Genomic DNA, 24198 nt, shown 5'->3' with positions numbered 1-24198 from the left:
CAGGCATTTACGACGGGGATGCCCAAGGGAGACCAGGAACTGGTGGTGGGACCCGGGCTGCCTGGGGGCCCGTGGAGACCCAGTACTGATGGAGATGCATGCAGAAGCCAAAGGGAGCAAGTCGGCTGGTGGGAGGGACTCCACCGGGACATGTGGTTCAGGAAGGGTTCCTCTCAGCATGTGGACATGTGTCCTTCAGCCACTTTGCTATTCGAATCTTGAATGCCAGATGGGCAGTGTTACCCCAGCATGGCTCTGACACCGCTCCGCATGTGATGGCAGGAGGGGCCCACTGCAAGAAAGAAAGGGAAATCCCACGAACCCGGAGACCTGGGCGCTCCTGGGAAGTCAGAGGTCAAAGGCTGCTTTTCTTTGGTGGAAACAGCAAGTAGGGTACAAGAAATCGACTCCTTCAGTTGAAAAAGGAAATAATTTCTTAAAAATGTAAACACAAGCCTAGCATTATCATACAGGACTGGAAAGGGCCAACATAAATTCCTACCCTAGGACCTTAAAGGACAGGGTGAGGGGGCGGAGGGCAGTGGCCACTCTCAGAACTGTCAGGAGGCCCCTCGCCCCTGGTGAGGGCCCCAGCCCTGGTCCGTGGAACTCTGAACACAACCCGCACCCAGGGGCCTGGCCCTTCTCAGAAGACAGAGCTCTGGGACAGTCCACTCAAAGGCCAGATCTTACCTCAAACACTTCATCCCTTTATTTAAAGCAATGATTCTCAACACAGGCAGAAGAGGGCCAGCTGACCTTCCCCTGAGGGGGTGGGGGACACATCAGAATCACCCAGGGACTTCTGAAAATGATTCCTGCCATCACATCCCTGTGCCTGACCCTGCGATGCTGAGGGGCCGGCACACTCCAGACCCTGGCCGGAACTTTCAGGTCAACACTGGACAGGGTGTCTCACCCCCACGTTGGTGTAACGTTGGCAGAGGATGGGTGTGAGAGCCCTTGGCTTAGAGACCACTCTGGAGGCAGACTTTACCACCAGGGCTGCCCCTACAACAACAGACCCCTCAAGTGACAGATCTGCAGTGCTGGGTCAGAGTTCACCCCCCAGCCCCACTCCCCGGGACGAGAGCAATCAGAATGTGAAGAGAGCACAAGACACACATGTAAACAGACAACAGAAATTAACAAGATGAGACGTGTTTGCTAAGTCACTGCAGAAAATGGTATAGACGAGGGTCGCAAACATGACTGTGCAGGGGCACCGTAGGAGCTCCATCCGGTGGGGAGCGTGTGCGTGGTCTGTCCCCACGGCGGCAGCCGCTCCTGGGAGCCGGACCCGTGTCACCGTGCGGGAAAGCACGTCCAGCATCACCAGACACTCTGAACTTCCAAGACAAGCCAGAGATTAGGACTGTTAGGGTTTTTAAGTGATGGCAATTAGTTTAAAAAAAATTTTTTTTTTTTAAATGAGAAACGGCTGTTTGCGACTTCTGGTGTAGACCATAAACGCTAGAGCGATTTGGGAGACGCAAGTGTTCACTGCTGGCTTCAGTTGTCAGAGAAGGCTTCTCAAGGAAGGGAGCTTGGTGAAAGTCTTAGAAGATGGATAGGAATTAAGTAGACCAGGAGGACTTGGGCTGAGAAGAGAGCAGGGATCTTGAGTCTGGGAACGGACACTTTCGTCCACACTCTTGCTCTAGGTGACGGGGGCGTGAGTGGGAATGGAGAGGAGGCATCAGAAAGGAAGGAAAAGAGGGCTCTGAGGTTTGAAACCTGGATTGTCTGAAGGAAAGGAGGTCCTGAGGAGCCCAGGTGGAGGAAAGGTCAGCTGGTGTGGGGGAGCATCAGTTTGCTGCTTGAGATATGCTGAGTTTAAGACAACAGCCAGTCATCGCCTGAAACTGAGGCTGTGTGGATGAAGATGCGGGTGAGAGTGGAGGCCTGGAAAGAAAAGCTGGGGAAGAGGGGAGGCAGAAGAACACAGGAGCGAGGACTGGATCGCAGAAAAGGCTCAATTTCTGATGTGGAGAAAACACAGCCCCAGCAGTGGTGGGAAACACAAAATGAGCGGGGGAACCGGCAAGGAAGAGCCCATTCAAGGCACGTCGCATGCCGGAACCTGACAACCCAGAGTCACTGACCCAGTGGGGCTTGCAGTGCCTTCTGTCTTCCGTTTTTGGTTTTAATAGTAAAGTGACTGGAAGCGGAAATCAGACCACAAAGCACACGGGTGGGAAGGTGGTTAGAAAATTGAGGTGGTCAATAGAAACGAGTCATTTGAAGAGCCTCCCAGAAGAACCAAGGAGAATGTGATGAAAGGAGGCTCCATGCTGAGGACAAGCAGGTACTGAACAAAGGTCAGACGACCAGAGTGGAAGACCAGGGCGCTGGGTGGGAGGTTGAGCTTTTTGCCTACCATAAGGACACTCTGAGTCTTTCTAGAAATAGAGAAGAAGGAAGAGGAAGACAGAACTAAGATAAAAGGCAGATTGGAGGCAGAGGTGGAAGGGGCTGAACTGCAAGGCTTGGGCGAAGGCAGCAGCCTCAGAAAGAGAGAAAGAATCTCATTTCTTTCGACGGCTGCTCCCGCCACATGCCGGCTTGTCCCTCCTAAAACGCCTGCCTGCCCCTGCCCATTCCCCATGACTTTCTGACATGCTTCTCCAGGGAAAAGAGCCTTGGGTAAAAATAGAACAGGAGCTTTTCAAAAGCGGGGAGTGGAGCTGCTAAAGAAATTTCTTTTTTGTGTCCTTTAGCCAACCCTTCCAGACTAGGCTTCAAAGGCTAAGATGGTGAAGTTTACTATTTTGTCCTGTGTAGGGCACTGAGCATAGGAGGTATCCCGTAACTACAGGCTCTTGGCACTCTGACCTTGGCCAGCAAGAGCTGGCCCCTTGCAAGGCTGAGTGTTCGCCGGCTGCTTCGTTCCTCTGCACTGTGACTCAACCCCATTACCCAAGAGTTAGGAGATGGGATCAGATGGGAGATGGGCTAGAGAGTCAGGCAAGACACAGAATTTTCTAATTCTGAAATCTAACAAGTCTCAGGCACAAAGACTATCTGTTGGGATTGCCTACTATTAATATTTAGGAGAGAGGAGTGGTATTCTTGAGGGGCCAGTGTGTGAGCACAGCCACACCCACGCACACATGTGTATGTTTCACAATCATGGAGTTGTCACACTCAGCGCCTGGCTTAATCCTCTTTCAGCTCAAGACCAAGGCTTCTGTCGGGGGCATTTAAGTTCCAAATGTCAGGACCATACCTTAAGGCAAAGCATGTAACATGTCTAAAGGGGACAGCAGTGTCTGATCATCTACTCATCTCTGCTGGGAGATGCTCTGATAGCAAATCAGAGAGGATTAGAATCAAAACTAAGCATCAAGGGAAAGTTTGGACTGCTCATAACTCAAGGGTAGGATCAGCAATGTGCCTGAACACGGTGGGCAAAGTAAGTGCTGATGAGAACAAGATCTGAATGAGATGGTCACGTTCTCATGACCCGATCACACTGATTACATGCCTAATGCTGCGGTATCAGGTACTGGCTTCTAAAGTTTCTTTTGGGAAGCCCCCAACTTTTTTCCTAGAGTGTATGCTCCTGGAATCCCAGAGCCAGAATAACGCCCTATGGAACAAGTAACTGATTTGGGAGAAGGTAATTAGAGACTAGAAGGTTTTGAGCCTATTTAGAAGACAAGAACAGGCGCTCCCCCAAAGGGTGCAGCTTTCTCTTCAACTGAAGGTTTCAGAAGAACTGCGAATGCTCTGTTAGTATGTTAATTTGGGCTTGGAAGAAAGTAGAGAATGCAGCAAGGGAAGATGAAAGTGTGCTGGGGAACAGTGTCCGCCGAGGCAGAGCAGCTTTGTCCAGAGGAAACGCATGCAAAGGAGCTGGGTGAAGAAGAACAGAGGCGGAAGTGGCAGAGGCGAGAAGGAGGCATCAGGCCAGCACGCAGGTTACGTTACCTTGATGGGCTCGCAACTCGGGAAGGGCCTTTTCTAAGACTGCTAATGCTTTTCTATGGTAATCTGCTTGAGCTTCTAATAACTGAGAACAGACCCACATTCAAAAACAAAAGTAACGTTAGCATTGGATGGACATACACACAATGGCTGAGCAAAACCAAAAATGACATCTTTTGCAAAAAAAGCTAAAATGACTCAACTTTTACAGTGCTTTCATGTCTCGCCAGGGCAAAGTGCTTACCGTAATAAAGAATTTGCCGTACTCCCCTTCTTTGGCCATAAAGTTGTACATGTCCGCTGCAAGTTGATCCTGGGTGAGTGGAAGAGGAGATGTGTCATTGAAGAAAAGAGAAGTGAAAGCAAATAGCATCTGAGAATTGATATCCATGAACTCCAAGAGCAACACGTGATGAAACAGCCACAGACTGAATGTCCATCAACTGATTGGTATACTCATACATAGGGATGATGAAAAGAATAAGCAAGCTTATTATGGCCTGATCTTATTAGGTATGGCCTGATAATAAACCTCTAAGGTTTATTATCAAAATGCCTTGTTAAGATATGAAACAGAACATTACTTCTGGTATAGTATGTTACTACCAGTGTAAAAGAGGGAGAGGAAAGATTTTTACCACCATGTTTGTATAAAAATACCTCTAGGAAAAAAAGCAAGAGGGTTTGCTTAATAACAGGGGTTACCTGTTGGGAGCAGTGGGAACTAGGAGGAGAAGGACAAGGGTGGAAGGAAGACTTTATATTGTTTTATACTTTTGATATTTGAATTAATGTACAACAGACTGGTTCAAAATTGGGAAAGGAATTCGTCAAGGCTGTATATTGTCAACCTGTTTATTTAATTTATATGCAGAGTACATAATGCGGAATGTTGAGATGGATGACTCACAAGCTGGAATCAAGATTGCTGGGAGAAATATCAATAACCTCAGAGAAATATCAATAATAATGCAGGTGATACCACCTTAATGGCAGAAAGTGAAGAGAAACTAAAGAGTCGCTTGATGAGGGTGAAAGAGAATGAAAAAGCTGGCCTAAAACTCAACATTTAAAAAACTAAGATCATGGCATCTGATCCCATCATTTCATGGCAAACAGATGGGGGAAAGGTGGAAACAGTGACAGATTTTATTTTCTTGGGCTCTAAAATCACTGCAGATAGTGACTACAACCATGAAATTAAAAGAATTCATGGAATTCTTGAAAGAAAAGCTATGACAAACCCAGACAGCATATTAAAAAGCAGAGACATTACTTTGCCAACAAAGGTCTGCATAGTCAAAGCTGTGGTTTTTCCATTAGTCATGTACAGATGTAAGAGCTGGGCCATAAAGAAGGCGAGCACCAAAGAATTGATGCTTTTGAACTATGGAGCTGGACAAGACTCTTGAGAGTCCCTTGGACAGCAAGGAGATCAAATCAGCCAATACTAAAGGAAATCAACCCTGAATAATATTGGAAGAACCGATGCTGAAGCTGAAGCTCCACCTTTGGCCACCTGATGTGAAGAGCCGACTCACTGGAAGAGAAGACAGGAGAAGCGGGTGACAGAAGATGAGATGGTTGGATGGCGTCACCGACTCAATGGATATGAGTTTGAGGCAAACTCTGGGAGACAGTGAAGGACAGGGAAGCCTGGTGTGCTGCAGTCCATGGGGTCGCAAAGAGTTGGACACAGCTTAGTGACTGAACAACTAAATGAATTACTTACATAAAAATTAAATAATGTGTTTAAAACTGATAAGTTGGGCAATTGGATATACCCATATTTCAAAATTTCATATACATATGTATAGAATTTCATATATATATATTCTTTTTTTTAGTGTACTACTTTCTGTTTTGGATAGGGTTCTAGATCTGGGAGAGTAAAACATTTCCCTGAGAGTTCTCAAATACAGATCTACTTTCATGAGGGTTTGGAGTTTGAGTTGATTATACGTATGGTCTAGAAATCCTTAAGATGAGAAAGTTTAGTTTAAAATTGCCCTGGACTGGCAATACTCTCTGGGAGACTGACTCCTAATTCCAAGAAGGCCCACAGATAAAGTTCCTCTTAAAATAAGCTCATGATACAAAACTGCAGAACAGTCCACCATAAAGGAGAAACAGTCTACCATAAAGGAAACTCTCCCAGAAAATTTAAGAAAACAAAATGAACAAAGACTTAAGCATACATAAATGACTGAAAACATTAAAAAAGAATAATGCAATATCAAAAAGGGCAGGCTTGAAGAATTAGAACTTTAAAATGAAAAATATAGTCAGTGGAATTCAAAACTCGTTAATTAAACATCAGATCATACACAGTGAAAGAGAGAATCAGTGAACCAAAACTTAGATCTTAGGAAACTACCTTATGGTAGGTAGTTTCATAGTAGGTAAGATAGTTTCCTAACTATCTTAGGGAACTAGAAGTTAACATAAAGAGAGGAGGAGAAAATATTTTCGTACGTTTTCACCATTTGACTTTCCCACAAGCCATGGTGTGGAAGTTCAGAGAAGAGACATCAGCCCATAATGCACCAGTTCAGACACCCAAAGTGAAAGTGAAAGTGAAGTTGTGTCCAACTCTTTGGACTGTAGACCCGTGGACTGTAGCCCACCAAGCTCCTCTGTCCATGGGATTCTCCAGGCAAGAATACTGGAGTGGGTTGCCATTTCCTTCTCCAAACTGCTAGTCAAATTTATATCCAATAAGGAGCCAGCAGCTGAGAGCTAGGTTAGACCAGATATGAATGACAATGGCAAAGCTACAACTCTCTGAACAAGAAAAAGCCAATGTGAGACTTTTACCAGAAGCATTTGTGTGGTTACCATCTTTTTAAATGCAAAGGCTATGGCATGACTTCAGTATTAATTCTTACCCACTGTACTATTTTCAACAAGTCGTTTTGCTGCAAATTGTCCAAGGTTTCCTATCTTGAAAAGTGAATTATAGCGTAACCTGAATAAACCAAACTATCCAGTCCTAATGCCAGTTTTGGAAAATGGTGAATAATAAAAGGAGGAAAAGTTTCAGGCCATGATTCTAAGAGTCACCAAAGACTTGTTTCTTTACCACCTCAAATAACATTTGGAATAAACATCTATTTTCATAGATAAATGCATAGAGAATAAGATCACTTAACCACCTAGCCTGGAATTTAATTTATGAGATACAAATTTTATATTTCTCCCCAAGTGAGAAACCAATTGTCCTAGCAACATCTTAAAACTAATCCTTCCCTTTCTTATGGACATATTATGAAACCCATTACTATATATCCAACCCTTAAACATAATAGCATTCATTCTAGAAAATCTATATGATTCTGTTGTTGTGCTTGCTCTGCATTATTTTAATGTCTATAACTTTTATGATATGTTTTTCTATAGTTTTCTCCCTTTATCTCCCCCCATTCTTTATTTTATTTATTTTTAGTTGGAGGACAATTGCTTTACAATGTTGTATTAGTTTCTGCCATACATCAACATGAATCAGCCATAGGTATACCTATTAAAATCTTTGTTTTAAATAAGCTTAGACATTTTAATCAAGTTTTGTAAAAAAAAAATCCTACTTGAATTTTTAAAATAATGTTTTATTCTGATTATAAAGCAATGTAGAGCCTTGGAAAACAAAGAAGGAAGAAGAAAATAGAAACCACCTTGAACATCATTCAGGGAATTCTAATAGGAATTATAGAAGACATCAAATAATTTGCAATATTTGACCTTTCATCCATCACTTGCAAAAACCAAAAGACTGATTTAAGTACACATTCATTAGGGAATTTTCCTACCTTGCACTGTTCTACTTTATTTCCAGCTTCATCCATCTCTTCCTTTAGGGTATCTATTTTTGATGGAAGCCCCTGAAAGTTGGTTCCTGAAGATTTGTGAGCCTGGTTCCACCTGCAGAAGCACAGGGGTAGGTATTATCTGAGAATCCACTCTATATACGCAATCTTATGGAGTCAAGGATCTAACAGAGACAGATTCCTTTCCCAAAACTGATTCTACCTGGGACAGGTGTCAGTACCTAGGATGTCAGCTTCTCTGGAGTTTATCCTCTAAGAAAGGAAAGTGAAAGTGACACAGCCTTCCCGCCAGGACCGGACTCTCATAGTGCTGGGAGGAGCTGTCTGCTCCGAGCGGAACTGACACGTCTTGTCTCACGCAAGCCCCACTGCTGGAGATCAGTCCATGGAACTTCTTCCTCTAGAGTTCAATCTTGGGATCGCTGCCATGAAACACCCCCTTGTGCTCTTTGATCTAGAATGTTCCCTGTGCCACTGGGGGTCAGCTGCTGCTCTTCAGGACCCCTTATAACACTGCCAACAACTGTCCTGACTTGTGACTACTTTTAGCAAGTGAAAGCCAGAACTTCAGTCACGGAACTAGTAATCGATAGCAGTGAAAGCACTTTAAGAATTAAAATCACTTGTAAGGATTAATATTCCAAAGACAACAGCTACAGCAAATCTGAAACATAATGTGGAATGTTTACATTCCTTTCACAGAAAGTCAAAAGGACTCCCTTCCCCCAAATTATACAGCAATAGTCATGGCAGGGGGGCGGTGCATAGGGAATAACACTCTAAAACAACTTCTCTTTGGTTTTCAAGTGTGTTTTGACTTCTTTTTAAATATGGACATACCTGCTATTGTGGAAAGTTCTAGCACTTCAAATTTAAACATGGATGTAATATGGATGCAGATGAGAACCCATGTTAGCAACTTATCAAGCTTCCCAGATGACTGCATTGCCCTCAAAAGGCTCTGCTCCACTCTTTCATGCTCCTGATATGCTGCACTCCTCCACAACAAGGCTTCAGTAAATCTGCTGAAGCAAAGCTGGCAATGGAAAAAGCATTGACTTTGAAGTCTGATGGGCTCAAGTCTAAAGGTCAGCTCTGCCTTCATGAGCTGTGTGACCTTGGGCAATGGTCTAACCTCTCTGTGCCTCAGGTTGTCTCATCTGCTAAACTAAGAAAACAAATACCGTTTGCACGGCAGAACTGTCCTAAGCAACAAAGGAGAGAACAAACATATATGTATATGCGTGTGCACGTGATGGAGTCCCACTTGATATTAGCTGCTACAATTTTCCTCCAGGGAAAAACGACAGGAATAAGTAAAAGTAACAAGGAAATATTCATCTATTTCAGTTTCTCTGATCATTAAATGAACAGAGCCATGAACGCAGGATGAAGAATCAGTGTTGAAATCTCCTATGGGATATGTGTGTTGCAGATGTAAATTCCGGGCAGGTAGGCATCTATAATATTGCTCAACCAACTCCAGCAAGAGTGACTCATATCTTTGTTTAATTAACCATAAAAACATTCTTCCTTTTCTTCAGCAAAAATCTACCACTGGGCAGCCTGCACTGCCCGATCCTGGTTCTGGACACAAGATTCTAATCCCACATACACAGATGGCAAGATGATGATGGACTTTGCATTCAGAATCCTAGCTCTGCTGTTCACTATGTCTCAGGGCCAAAGCGAGTCACAGACACGCCATGTGCAGGTGCCTCCTGTCTCCGCAATACAAGTCTCCTCTCAAAGTAGGAGATATCACAGAACCTCCTAACCCCCGTCCCCCGACAACCCTCACTGAAGGGTCTCTGCATTTAGCAGCAGCAGCAGAGTCTGATTCACAGTAAAGACCTACTTCATGTCTGTTGAAAACATGAACAGGCAAACTGATAGGGATTGGTGGGAGAATCGAAGAACTGACATACCACGTATGTGTATCTGGCACGCGGCAAGCACCCGGGTAGGTGGTGGCAATTACCATTTTCACCACGTGTTAATTCCTAGATGTCTCTTTTATCATCTCAACATTTATTATATCAGGATGTGTCTTACCAATTGATTTGTACATTTAATACAGTGGTGTTTCTATTTCATTTCCCTCTTGAAATCAGGTATTAAATCAGTCGTGCATCTGGCACTCAATGACATCTTAGAAACAAGGAAACGCAGCCCTGTTACAGACTTTCTCAATCTGCGATAAAAGCATCTGACACATAGAAAGTCAGTAAATGGTGGCTGTGTCTCCATTTATTTGCCAAACAGAAATAACCACATCTATTTCACAAGAGCACAATGACGACTATTAACAAAGCAGGGCTCAGCAAAGCCACCTGTTTTGCAAATAAAGTTTTATTCAAACACAGCCTTGCTCATGCATTTATACAATGCCCAGGGCTACTTTTATGCTACAACAGCAGAGCTGAGTAGCCGGAACAGGGAGCATCCGGGCGGCAAAGCTGAAAACATTCATCTGGCCCTTTACAGAAAAAGCTTGTCAATCCCTGTATAAGGTATGAGAAATGATCGGGCCTATGGGGGCCATCTCCCTTATCCCCATGCTTCTCATATGAATCATCGATACAAATGCCCTTACGGAAGGAGCTGAGGCTGGAGCCCGGAGCGCTAACAGACAGGTCACTTGACATCAGCCCTCTGGGATGGTTACTTGGTTTTACTCAGTTCCTCCCTGTTGAGCACAGCATTTCTTTCTTTCTATTTTTGAGTTAATAATATTGTATTTTGAATTATTTTCCCAGCTTTTCTGAATGTATCGCATGATGTTTTCTCTGATACAGTAAAACATTTGAGTATACAATAGATTACAAGGTCTGCAGTGATGAATTAAAGATAAAAGTGCTTTTTAATCTATTTGCAGACACAGCTTCAGATATAGTTCTTCCTGTTTCTGGTTGTTGGCAGAACATAAGCAGTTTCTTACATGTTTTTAAAATTTACAGTCAGGCTCTTTCCCTTTATCTGGAAGGAAACTGAGTTCTCCTTTCCACAGTCCTTTCATCTTGTGGAAAAGAGACCACAGGAAAGTGCAGATGAGAAGAAGGTCAGAGGGGAAGAGAGGTTCGATAAAATGTTACAACTAAAAAATGAAACTAACTATGCTCTGAGAAGGAAGGACGATTTACTCCCTTCCTTGAGTCCTGTCTGTTCTCCACAAGCACGTGAAACGTGAAGGAACGCCTGTTCTAGGATGGAGTGGAGCACAGAATCCCTTGACTATGAAAAATAATCAAAACCACACGAGTGTATCTTGACACAGTGGGACCCTTCGTGGTTGCTAAGATCACAGATCTATTTATTCCTACACTCCACTACTCCAAGAGCAACGCTCTTAGTTTTTCTTAGAACTATCTCTTCTTCCCTGAATACACTTAGGTTTTTTTTTTTTTTTTTCCTGTCTCCTTTCACTGTTGGTTGATTAACAGCAGGGTGTTCTAACACTGTCCCGCTGGGAGAATGAGGCCGGAAAGCAGGTGTCAGTGGGCTGTGACTCGGTCTGTGAGTCAGGTGTGTGAGTCTGCAGTGACTTTCGCTTTGTCCACCCAGCGGTCTTTGTCTGTATTGAGGAGGGGGCTGGTTGCTGGGGATGTCATGGAAGACAGCATTGTGGGTTATTTTTCCGCTTTATCTTACCTGGCTCTGACCGAGTCCCAGTCTAACACCAGTTTGGCGAGCTGCTTCCTCTGCTTCTGGATGTTGGGAATCTCAACCTGCAAAGAACACACCAATACACCACGTGGGACGAGCTCCAGGGTTTTCAGTTTAACATTTGCAAGTGTAGTCTTTATTTACAAATTTTTTTCTCTTTAGGCAAAGGATTTTGTACCCTCTGCTTACTCCCCTTACTTCCAAAAAGAAGCGTAAATGTCAAAAGCACTGATTGTTAAAATTTCAGATACAAGTGAACCTTCCCCGTCCAGCCCCCACCGAAGACCCCACTGAAGCCCCCACCTCTGCGATGCCGTACAGAGGGTCCACAATCTCCTTCTCGACAAAGACTTCGTGCTGAGAGAGTTCCAGAGCCAGCTGATTCTCAGCATCTCCACACGTCTCCAGCATCTTCCTTTAAAAAACAATATACCCCGACAACACACGTACATCCATTAAATCTGGCCCCCAAAACCCACACTAAGCCAGTTCCGCACTCCCCACGATGGGAACACCTTAGGGCGCTACACAATAGAGCCTTAAAAATGTTATAAATTTATTAGGGCATGAGTCCACAGGCTTGTTCTTTAAAATGAACAAGACTATCTTAGGTACACTGTGTGTGTGCACGGGTGGGATGTGTGTAAACAGTGAGGTGACAACTCACTGAAAGGTTAGGTCCTTGGATCAGGGGACGACCAAGAATTCTCAATATCTCTGAAAATCGTTTAAAACATACATCAAGTTCATTATTCTATTCTGTTTTTTTTGTCTGCTAGAAAATAATAATAAAGTTCATTATACTGTATCTGTTTTCTGTCTTCACGGCCTAGGCAGTGCCCTTCAAAGAACGACAGAGAACTACAGGGCACAGAACATGGCAGACCCTGGAAATGGGCTGAAAAGTCCAAAGGTCATACCCAGCTGGGAAAGGAGGGCCCATGTTATAGCAGGAGAGAGAGCTGACAGGATCCAAGAACACTAGCCTCGTAGAGAAGCAGGTGGAAGGAAAGGTCAGCCTTCTCTTTTACAATGAAAACAGCTTTACTATTAGATTTTAAAACTATATAATACATGATCACTGTAAAAAAAAAAAAAAAAGAGCCACATAATTCAGCAAAGGCCCTATTTTGAGAAGACCTCCACTGCCATTACGGTGATCATCTTTAAAGAAGTGACTCTTAAGGATTGGAAGAGACTGGACAGGGCCTTGGAAGAGACTGGTCAGGGCCTTCCAATAAGTCTGAGTCAACACCTGAACCAGGGAAGGGACTGAGCTCTTTATACCCAGGCTCAGCAGAATAAACACTGACCTATCAATTACTTCATCATCGGCCCTCTGTAGCGTCAATCCCTGCTTCTATTAAAAGAAAGATTCTCTAGCATCCCAGGGGCCTCCCCTGGCGCCTGAGCCATTCCCCTGGCAGATGGGCCATGCCACCATGCTCACGGTCCCTCTGGTCACACAGGAGGCCGCCCCCCGGCCACCCACTTCCACCAACCCACAGGGCGCTCGGCTCTCTTTCTGATAGCAGTCAATTCTTACCCCAGGAGAGAGTCTTCTAGCTGGGTTGATGCTTCCAGCATATTCTGAGCGAGAGCTGTCAGAGGGAGTTTTTTCTGGAAGGCAGAAGACAATGGGGTTTTGTTTTTTTCATTAGAGTTGACACCCGTTCTTAATTACCTGCGTCAGATCATCAGTCATTGGTTTCTCCTCCAGGTCCACTGCACAGGTAAGAGATAATTGTTTAGGTTTAGATCCTGGTCTCAAAGGTATCAATAGTCTGACTTAACCTCTGTGTTCGTTTCCTCATGCCTGGAAATTTGGGCTAACAGTACACGGGTCCTAGGGCTGTCTGTTGACTAAAGGAGATATATCAAGGTCAAGCAACCCCCCACATGGTAAGTACTTAGAAGATGTAAGCTGCTATTATTACTGTTGTTGTTGCCATTTCTATAATTACTGATTAATCAAGAGCATACTATGTCCCATGCACTAGGGACATGGGACGTAAGACACAGAACATGCCCTCTGATTATCATGGCAAATAAATGCCACGAACTGCTCAAATTTCAAAAACTGCTAGAATACTCATTCTTAAACTTGCTCTTACATTGGCTGTAATCAGAAAGATTTTGCTTCAGTTAAAAATTTGAAAATACCAAGCTAAATATCCAAAAGAGATTTTTAAGGTTTTTAAGCATAAAACCATTCCTGTTCCTATCAGAGATTGGTTTTTCAGCTGGAAATGACCATAAGGGTCATCTGATTAATGTTCGCATAGTGTGGCTGGGAAATGGGAAGCCCAGGGCGCTTACGTGGCCTGACCAGGCACCCTGGTGAGGGCACAGAGCCAGACCTTAGTGCTGACGGCCCGAGCCCCGGTTCAGAGTCTGTCCACACCTGGCTGGTGGTTTATCTCAGAATATGGGCAGAAGATGCCAGGACAGCTGCACACACGTTGGTCATAACACCATAACCTGCTAACAAAAAATGCTTTCAATGCTGCAGTACCCCATGTCATTTCGCCTTCCAAGTAGGAACAACACTCATGTTTAAAACCCAGGGTTCACCTTGCTGTGGCATAGCTCTGCCTCGACCTCACGCACGGCACCTGCCTTTCCTGCTTTCAAACGGGTCCACTCGATACACTTATAGAATTTCTCTGGAAGGCTATACAAGAAGCTCCTACTACTGGTGGTCCTGGAGAGGGGGACTGGGGGCCCCGGAACAGAGCTGGGAGAGACATCATGTTACGTTCACTTATTATGGATTTTGACCATGTAAATGGACAGCCCATTCAAAATGGCATATTTAAATTTAAAAATAAATAACAATGGGGACTTCCCTGGCTGTCCAGTGCACTTCCATGCAGGGGTCATGGGTTCGATCCCTGGTCAGGGAACTAAGTTCCCACATGGGGCATGGTGCAGCAAAAATAAAACAAAATAACATAAAAAATAAATAAAAATAAATAACAAATATATTTATCCATCTCCCTTCCCTGTCAGGTTATTTTCAAATAAACAAACAACAGGCTTTATCTGCCCCACAGGAGACGCTTCTGGCTTCCACATTTCTAGACTAGGAAGCTATAAGAAAATGGGCAGTACACTTGGATCACAACAGAGGATACTTTATACCTTTTGGTGATGCTGCCTTTCTAAGGGAACTTAATGTATGCTCAATGCAATAAGGAAGAGAAATACACTTTGTGCAACTCTAGATGGAGGTCAATGGGGAAACAAATCATAAAGAGAAGAGTTTATTTTGACAAGTATCATTCAAGTACCCAGCTGTAACTAAGCTGTGGTTTCCATGCCCTGACTCCCAAGCACAACAATCCCGTTTCCTAATGTCCAGATTACAGACCTTCCACTCATTGGACACTGGTTAATGAAGATGCTGTCTACTCACATCAGACGCCTCCACAGAGACGACTGAGGATGTCCTAATTTACAAAAGGCATGCCAGTTACACAAAAATAATTTCAGATCTAACATGTATGACCCACAATATAAGCTGAGAAGTTTGGGTTGAGAAGGCCACCTGCTACGTCTCTCTTCCCTCCAATTCTTGCCTCTCTCCAAGCATGTAAGCTTTCGATGGGGCCTGGGGGAGGCTCCTCTGGTATTTCCTCGAGCCTGAGAGACTGCTGTGATTTTCTCAACATGACTGACATCTGATGGCCACCTATTACCTGTCATTTCCATGGTGACTCCTCTTCCCACGTGCAGACTGTAGACATTCTCAGAGCCTGTCTTGGGCACTTTGATTTGAGGTTGGAAAACGAAGGCTAAGACATTAGGTTTCAGAAATGAGGGTGATACACCTTTGCTCCTGCTGCCTGAAGAGGCCCATCACCTGACACTCTCTCTCCTTTACAGCTAGGCCAGTGCCTCCTCCAGGAATCCTCCCTTAACTCCCCTCTCCTCCTCTGGTGTCCATTCTTGGTCCTAGGCTGTGTCTCAAAGTAGACCAAAGGAACAAGAAGACAGCTCTGTGTGAAGGGCAATGACCTATAGCATGAATGGGAGGAAGCAGGAAATACTGAGACTGATAAGGAAAATTTGATCAGATTATGATGGGCTCAAGTCATCTTCCCCAGGTGGCTCAGTGGTAAAGAATCTTCCTGCAATACAGGAGATGCAGGTTTAATCCCTAGGTCAGGAAGATCCCCTGGAGAAGGAAATGGCAACACATTCCAGTATTCTTGTTTGGATAATCCCAGGGGCAGAGAAGCCTGGGGGGCTACACTTCATAGGGTCTCAGAGAGTTGGACACAACTGAGTGACTGAACACACACATGTCCTCTAAAGAGCTTGGACTTTAGGATATTTTGTTACAGCACAGAGAAAATGGCCAATATTTTATAACAATTTTAAATGGAGTGTAATCTATAAAAATATTAAATCATGAAACTAATACCATATTGTAAGCTCACTATACTTCAATTAAAAAGGAAAGAAAGCTTGAACTTTAACCGAGGCAATGAGAACCAGGCACTGTCCCGACACAACACTGCTGGCCTTATGGGATGCTTCCTTCTGTGGATCTATACCTTCAGACACTGCAGAATGCTCAGTATCTTGGTCCCTGCCCTCCAAATGTCAGGAATGTCCCCCTGACCTTATGGCAACCAAAAAAGTCTCTACGCCCTTCTAAATATCAGGAGTGTAGTTCTGGTCCCTGTTGAGAATAATTAAGCTTAAGATTTTTTTTAATACAGAAGGATAACAGGATCAACTTTTCTGTTGTTTCTGTTTGTTTTTTGGCCTCTCTGCATGGAATGTGGGCTCTTAGTTTCCTGCTGCTGCTGCTACTGCTGCTAAGTCGCTTCAGTCGTGTCCGACTCTGTGCAGCCCCATAGATGGCAGCCCACCAGGCTCCCCCGTCCCTGGGATTCTCCAGGCAAGAACACTGGATTGGGTTGCCATTTCTTTCTCCAATGCAGGAAAGTGAAAAGTGAAAGTGAAGTTGCTCAGTCGTGTCCGACTCCTAGCGATCCCATGAACTGCAGCCGACCAGGCTCCTCCGTCCATGGGATTTTCCAGGCAAGAGTACTGGAGTGGGGTGCCATGATCAAACCTGTGCCCTCTGCATTGGAAGTGCAGTCTTAACCCCTGGACCGCCAGGGAAGTCCAGGATCAATTTGTATTTGAGGAAACCAACTCTGGTGATCACACTGAAGAAAGGCTAGAAAAAGAAGGAAATTAAAGGCAGACAATGTAGCTCAAGAAGTGACTGAACAGTCCATATGAGAGGTAACTGGGTCTTGCATTTAGGCGAAGGTGGTAAAGATGGAGTGGAGGTGAGGAATTCAAGACATAGTCACAGACAGAATCACAGGACTTGCAAATCAAGCAGCTATGGGAGGGAGAGGATAAGACAAGCAGGAAAATAAGATAACCTGGTCTGCATAGTAGGGTGCATGGAATTCACAAGTCAACACAGAAGGAAGAATAGGTTATGCATGCTAAAATAGATAACTAGGGGAGGCAGTATTTTGCTGATTGAAGATGGTTTACAAGTGCCAACAAGGTCCTACTTGTAGAGCACCAGGAACTCTGCTCACTGTTATACAGCAGCCTGGATGGGAGGTGAGTTTGGGGGAGAATGGATACATGTATATGTATGGCCGAGTCCCTTCGCTGTTCACCTGATCTAGCACAACACTGTTAATCAGCTATACTCCAATACAAAATCAAAAGTTTAATTAAAAAACAAAAAAAGACAACATGGTTTACAGGTGCCTGAATAAACACATTAGTTAGGAGCCATGAGGAGAGGAGGGGCCCCAAGGAGTATGAAGGCAAGAATAAGGAGATGAATGGAGGGAATGATATTAACAGGGGAGCAGAGCAGAGGCCATGGCAAGAAAATGTGAAGGAACAGTGGCGGCAGGACCAGTGAGTTGGGCCTGGTTCTGATGGCAAGCTGGCCAGAAACATGTGTAGGAGATATCAAAGGAGATGACACAGATCGTCTGCCATCAATTCTTATGCAATATCTACTGACAAATAAAACAATATGGGGAATCATAGCTTCCCTGAAAGCCATCAAAACTCCCACTTTATAGAGTTACACGGATTTCTAAGGGTTAGAGTACACTCACAGGCTGGGAACTTGTAACACTAAGGAGGGAACTGCCTGATGAACAAAGATGCTGTGCTCTACTCAAGGGATATGGGGACTGGGACGCTTTGAGCAAACGTACCCTGAAGTAGACATCGGATTATTTCCTAGAGCCCATTCTTTCTCCTGCCTATAACAGCATCCTGAATCCTGCTGAGGATCTATTCTGGTTTTGATGGAGCCTACAAGCTGGAGGTAAGACCACAGCCCAAACTCTGGGATGAGCCGTGATTAACTTAAGCTAACCAGCACGTCCCGTCTCCTCACCCAAACTCACCCCCACCCACTGTAACTGGTGGGGGTTGGGAGGAGTTTGTTCAGGAATGGAGAATGTGACCCAACGCACATCAGTGCAATGGGAAGGGACTTCTATCTGTGAATGGTATGGGAAAAAAGTTTCCTCACTCCATTAAGGACACTACTAGAAGACATGCTCTCTACTCCAGCTGGACATGCACAAAGAAGCAGGCAGCCCATGGAAGCTGCTGGTAGCCAGCCTGCACCATGAGGGATAAAGCAGACGCTGAAATAGCTAAGAGGAGAGAAGGAAAGAAACTGGGGTCCTGGTTACACCACTGAAAAGCTAGACCAAGCCCTACCTGCAGTCATCCCAACTACTGGACTTACGAGTAAGTCAGTTAATTCTACTTTCTCAGATAATTCAAGAGAGGCTTTCAGCTTTCTGCTGTCAAAGGATTTCTAATTGACGGTGCAATCTCTAAAGGGCTTCCCTTGTGGCTCAGCTGGTAAAGAATCTGCCTGCAATGTGGGAGACCTGGGTTCAATCCCTGGGTTGGGAAGATGCCCTGGAGAAGGGAAAGGCTACCCACTCCAGTATTCTGGCCTGGAGAATCCCATGGACTGTATATTCCAGGGGGTTGCAAAGAGTCGGACACGAGTGAGTGACTTTCACATTCACTTTCAATCTCTAAAAGCACCTGCAGAGAATTCAGTGTGAGCAGGACCTTCAGCTCAGGGAAGCATGAAAGAATGCTGTGGTCAGGCACGAGTCACGAGCGTGAATGGCGATACAAGGTTCATGTCTGCAGCCAAACCTTCTGATGCCACTTGGGAAAAATCGCCTGATAAAGGGCAAGAAGCTTCTCAGGGACACGAGAATCAGGGCTCCGAGTCCCACCCGGTACTCACGTGTCTCCTCTCTGCGTCGGTGCCATGCTGGCCCTGGAAGCAGGCCATGAGACGCTTGTGGGAATGGTGACACATGGAGCGCACTGTGTCCAGGCGCCGCTCAATCTGAAAACACAAAGACGGATGAGTGGTTGGCAGGGCTCAGGAACCGGCTCAGCCTCCTCTCCTGCACTGTTTGCATGTAGGCAGGGAAAAGTGTCCTGCCGTCGAATTTTTCAGCTCTCAGGGGTAAATGGAAAAGGTTCCCACGCACCTACACCAGGGCTTCTCACCACTGACAGCTGGACTGGATAATTCTGGGCTAGGGGCAGCTGTCCTGTGCATTATCGGTGTGTTTAGCATCATCTCTGGCTTCCACCCACTAGATGCTGGTAGCACCCAACTGCCCCCTTTCTAACAACCAAAATTGTCCCTGGATATTGCCAAAACAGCCCCTGGTTTTGCAGTGAAGCTTCAGATCCCTTAAAGGCTGACTCCATGTGCAGGAGGAGGGGACAGTCCTGACTAGAGCTTGCTCTTTGATGAGTGGTGGCCAAGCCACACACTATAGCACCAGCAAAGTCCCGGGTCCAACCAGCAACACTGCAGATGAACAAGCTGAGGCCAGTGCAGGCCCACTGCCAAGTGGGAAAGCCACGGGGACATTCAGCTTTCTCTAGATTGTGGCAATGGAGTCCTCCACACGCAGTACATCAGACAGAAGAGTCAAAAGATGTGCTCTGCAACTGACACTTGAGATCAGTGTTTTCAAAATTATTCCTTATTGTTCCTTATTGGGCTTGGGATGGAGGAGGGTGGGGGTGTTTTTGCCTATTTATTTATTGTTTTAGAACAAACCTCTAAAGCAAAATGGACAGCCAACAGTAAGAAAGTCTGACTCCGGGGGCCCACTCATCATCATTAGCTTCCCAAAATATTATTGCTGGGATATGGCTGTTTATGGCAAAGAGAGCTGCTTTTTACAGGAAGGAATGCCAAAAATGTGTATTCTGATGACTCATTAAGAATGAGGGCAGGCCCTTAGGGATGCTTTCTATTTTAAAGAAAAATCAACAGATTTCAAGCAGAATACATTTTTACCCCAAAATATTTTACCCAAGGAAATGGTTTTGGGCTTCCTTCTCAAGCAGCCCTTCTTCAGACTGGGGGCCCCCTCCCAGGACCCTGATCTGCAGCCTCACTTATTTAGGACCAGATGCCACATCACTTGCCCCAAATTTTATAATGACCTGATTGTAAGGCATTGGAAAATTAATACATATTCTCCATCGGCCATAAAAGCAGGGGCGGGGCGGGGGGGAACCCAGAAAACTCCATTTTTACTTGATTCCATTTTCCACTGGTGGTGGTTTAGTTGCTAAGTTGTGTCCGATTTTTGCGACCCCGTGGACTGTAGCCTGCCGGGCTCCTCTGTCCATGGGATTCTTCAGGCAAGAATAACAGGGTGGGTTGCCATTTCCGTCTCCAGGAGTTCTTCCCAACCCAGGAATTAAACCCAGGTCTCCTGCATTGGAGGTAGATCCTTTACTCACTGAGCTCCGAAGGAAGCCCCAATTTCCTCTAGAATTCCTTGATGACTCAGACAGTAAAGAATTCACCTGCAGTGCAGGAGACCCAGGTTGGATCTGTGGGTCGGGAAGATCCCCTGGAGAAGGGAATGGCTACCCACTCCAGGATTCTTGCCTGGAGAATTCCATGGACATAGGAGCCTTGCAGGCTACAGTCCATGGGGTCACGAAGAGTCAGACACGACTGAGCGACTTCACTTTTATCAAGTCCACAAGGACAGGGCCTTGGTCTCTTATGTTCACTGATTTATCCCGAGTGCTTTGATCACTGCCTGGCCCATGAATGGAAGGTAGTATGTGTTGAAGGAACAAGTATATACTGAATCCCTGTACACGGTATTAGAAAAACAAGAGTAAATAATTTGTGGTTCTTGCCCTCCTGGGGTTGACAGCCTCTTGGGGAAACTCCATACAAACAAGATAAAAGGGCGGCCTCTTGAACTGCTCTAACTGAGAGCTAAGAAAAGAGGCTGGAGAAAGAGCAAATTAAGGGAAGTCTCACACCAGAAACAAAATAACTTCTGTGGCTTGTGACGGTGGCAATCATATCAACAAGTCATTAATATTTACCCCTTACTACGGGCCAGGCTTTGCTCCCAGGGCTGACCATGTTTAACCCATGAGCCCGTCCTAACAACCCCACAGAGTGATATGTCGATTACCTTCCTTCTAGAGAAGTGGAAACTGAGGCAGAGGGAGGTTCAGAGAATTCTTGAGGGCACCGAACTAGTTAGGGGCAGACCTGGCATGGAATACAGGTGGCTGGTCGCCAGACTCAGCACTTTGAACCACGACACACCTTCTTCATGGCTAAAGATCACAGAAATAAGAGCAGGAAAACAACCGCTGCAGACGTGGAGTATCTGTGTTATAAGGAGTTCCTATATCCTGTGATAAACCGCAATGGAAAAGAATACGAAAAAGGATATAGAGATAGTTGTAACTGAATCATTGTGCTGTACAGCAGAAATTAACACAACCCTGCAAATCAACTAAACTTTAATAAATTTAAAAAAAATAATAAGGATTTATAGAAACTAGCAAACTCCTCAGGCCCCAGTGGGTGTTTGAGCAAAGAGACAAGAACAGACAGTTACTGTCTGAGTCCCGTACGATCTCTGCAATCCTCCACCTGCCAGCAAGAGCTCTGGTCTCTCCTCAGGGCTTTGGGATGAAATTACTGACATGAGATGTGGGAATGAGAATGCTCACAGGAAAACCTAGTAGAACTAGAACAAACAATATTTCTAAAAGTCTGAAAATGGATTTGAAATATCTGATAAAAGTTAGTGGGGAAATAGTGTTAAGAATCTGATTCTTAAGCTATAATATGTGTGTTAGTCGCTCAGTCATGTCCGACTCTTTGTGACCCCATGGACTGTAGCCCGCCAGGCTCCTCTGTCCATGGTATTCTCCAGGCAAAAATACTGGGGTGGGTAGCCATTCTCTTCTCCAGGGGAGTTTCCTGACCCAAGGATCGAATCCGGGTTTCCAGATTATTTACCATCTGAGCCACCCGGGAAGCCCTAAACTATAATATTGTACATCAACTATACCTCAATAAAAAATTTATTTTAAAGATTATGATTCTTTAATAAATCTTTTTCTAAAAACCTAGTCCTTGATAAAAATTTCTAGTCCTTAAAAATAGAAAAGAAAAAAGTGCTCTTAAAATCTTCTACCTGCAGAAGACTGTCATAATTTAGGAGACTGTTTTGGCATGGGGTGGGAGCAGAGCACAGGCGGTGTTTTTCTAAATTATGCAGCTCCTTCTCTCCACGGGAAGAGACAGAAAGCCATCTGGGAGCAGACCTCTGGTCTCCAGGGACTCCTTGGAGCACACCTGAGGCAGGTTATGAAAATAAGAGGCTAGGAGACAGGTGGAGAAGTCTTAACAAAACCTGCATGTGGAAGGGGTCCTGTCTTTCTCGAAGTATTCAGTGTGCGTGGGGATCGAGTGGGGTTGGGTGAAGTGATGTGTATATAAGGGTCCCAGCCCTCTTGGGAGAAACACCCAGCCCCACAGTTAGGGAAGTCTACTGAGAGATAGCATGGAGTAGCCGTAATTAAGGTCCCCAGCAGGAAATGCCCCTTCCTGTTCAAAGAGGAAAGTCTGGCCTAGCCATGTGAGGCCACCCTAGAGCCCCTGGGTGGTTTTGAGAGACCTGGTCACTGTCACTGAGACTCTGAGTCCTGCAGGACCCAACTTAGCTCAGTTTGGGGGAAAAGAAGCATATAATGGAGCAAAAAATCCAAACTCTGTTGGAGCTAGTGGGGTCACTGCTGCAGCTGGTGGGGCCTGTTGCATCAAGGGCACCACGCAGCGGCCTGCAGGGACCTGTGACCAGGCCACTGTGCCAACTGCCCAGACGGCCCAGCCAGGCTCCGCCCCCTGTCCCCACCCCAACACCTGGCACTTGAACTTGGGACTAGCCCCATCTGAACTTCATAATATGACACCAAAGTTTCAGATCCCCTTTTATCACCGTGCAACTCAACTGCTTTTCTTTTCCTGCTCAAAACCATGCTAATTCTGTTTCGGGAAAAATCCCCCCAAAACAAAGAACCATAAGGTTCAGTTCTCCCCTATGGGTTTTTTAATTTGTTTGGTTTTTTCTACCTATGGGCTTTTTTGTTGTTGTTCTTATTTAAATGGAGCACTTTAAAAAGTCTTTCTTTTGTTACCTGTAACAGATCTTCACTGAGGACTTCTGTTTTCTCGGCCCTGTGGGAAAAATTCAAAGTTCAGAGTTAGATGTCTGGAAATAAAAAGCAACCCATGAAACTGAGTAATTAGTATCCTGGCGTTTAAAACACAACAGGTAGAAATGAATGATCACAAGGGGGGAATTTTTACCAGTTTTTATATTAGAGGGCGACTTTAGCAAAGCCACAAAGAAACAAACAAATGAAAGTCTGCAGAAACTAGCAACCCTCAAGACCAAATGATTGAGATCAGTGGTTCTCAAACTTGGGCATGCACAGAACCAGCAAGGGGGGGTGGGGGAGGAGGTGTGGCCTTAAAATGCCATAGTCCAGAATTGTAGTGAGATCCTGAATTTGTAACAAGCCCCTCCCTGCCCAGAACTCCCTGGCAGGAGGCCTGTAGACCACACTTTGAGAAAAGACTGCTCTGGAGAAAATTAAACTTTAGTTCTTAAAATGATCACTTCTGAGTTTCACAGCGAACAAGTGTGCCACAGATCCAGAAAGGTTACGCAATCATACACACAGGGTAACAACACTTAAGTCTTCCTTCCTTCAGCTATCTCATCTTTACTTTCAAAAGAGACAAAATAGTTTCACCCTTATCTATGCTTCAGAACTCCTGCTGACCTTTCTAGAGGACTGATACAGCAGCTGACAATCAGCAGAGAATGTGAGCTGCTGGAACCTCACGTGCCAGGCCACCATCTTTTTCCAAGAAGATTTTTCTCTGCAGTCCGAAACAGCAGCATTGTTGGTGTACCCAGAGTCACTACAAATCACTACATTCTGGACTTCTGGTTCAAATAGCGATTTAAGCCCAATCATTTAACATCCCTACCAAATTCCCATTGAAACAAACTGGGACATTTTTAAAGGAAAATGAAAAAAAAAAAAAAATTCAGTTCTGATCACGCTGTAGGAGGGAGGAGGCAAGACCACTGATGAATCAGAAAATTTGAAGCCTTTTTATAAGATACACTGCAGAACGGAAGGCTGCATGCCCTTGGTCTTGCCCACGTACCAACACAAGAGAAGGAGAAGGCATCTGGCCAGAAAAACCGGTGGGATCCCCAAGAATGACCGCAAAACACTGCTAGGCTCAGAAGGGCACTAGATGCAAGGAGGATGGTGGCCCACAACCCCAATCCCACGCTTGGGAGATGGCACATCAAGCGAAACCCAGCCATTGGCACGGAGAGCTCCAGTATCAGTCATC

At 45.0% G+C, this 24198-nt stretch overlaps 1 protein-coding gene across 17 annotated transcripts in view; it reads right to left on the bottom strand.

Moving 5' to 3' along the window:
* ARHGAP17 (Rho GTPase activating protein 17) overlaps positions 1-24198 on the bottom strand; it is a 102465-nt gene that overhangs the window by 35045 nt on the left and 43222 nt on the right. For 15 of the 17 annotated variants that reach the window (XR_015154606.1, XR_015154607.1, XR_015154605.1 and 12 more), the window contains exons 2-9: positions 22959-22998; positions 18706-18810; positions 12967-13040; positions 11724-11835; positions 11406-11482; positions 7737-7848; positions 4175-4243; positions 3934-4015 (exon numbers count right to left, since the gene is read on the bottom strand). Coding sequence is in view for 8 of the 17 variants with exons in the window: in XM_086375262.1 (XP_086231388.1) it covers positions 3934-4015; positions 4175-4243; positions 7737-7848; positions 11406-11482; positions 11724-11835; positions 12967-13040; positions 18706-18810; positions 22959-22998 (671 nt within the window). In the remaining 9 variants the exon portion in view is untranslated. Of the gene's footprint in view, positions 1-3933; positions 4016-4174; positions 4244-7736; positions 7849-11405; positions 11483-11723; positions 11836-12966; positions 13041-18705; positions 18811-20935; positions 21162-22958; positions 22999-24198 lie in introns of those variants that run through there. The other 2 variants (XR_015154608.1, XM_086375265.1) reach the window with 1 other exon arrangement.

The sequence above is a fragment of the Bos grunniens genome, chromosome 25 (genome assembly GCF_055505025.1).
Source record: "Bos grunniens cultivar Pamir isolate PY7600 chromosome 25, Bosgru_T2T1.0, whole genome shotgun sequence".
NCBI classification, from domain to species: domain Eukaryota; kingdom Metazoa; phylum Chordata; class Mammalia; order Artiodactyla; family Bovidae; genus Bos; species Bos grunniens.
The sequence above is the reverse complement of the archived record's forward strand: the minus strand, read 5'-3'. Positions and strand labels throughout refer to the sequence as shown.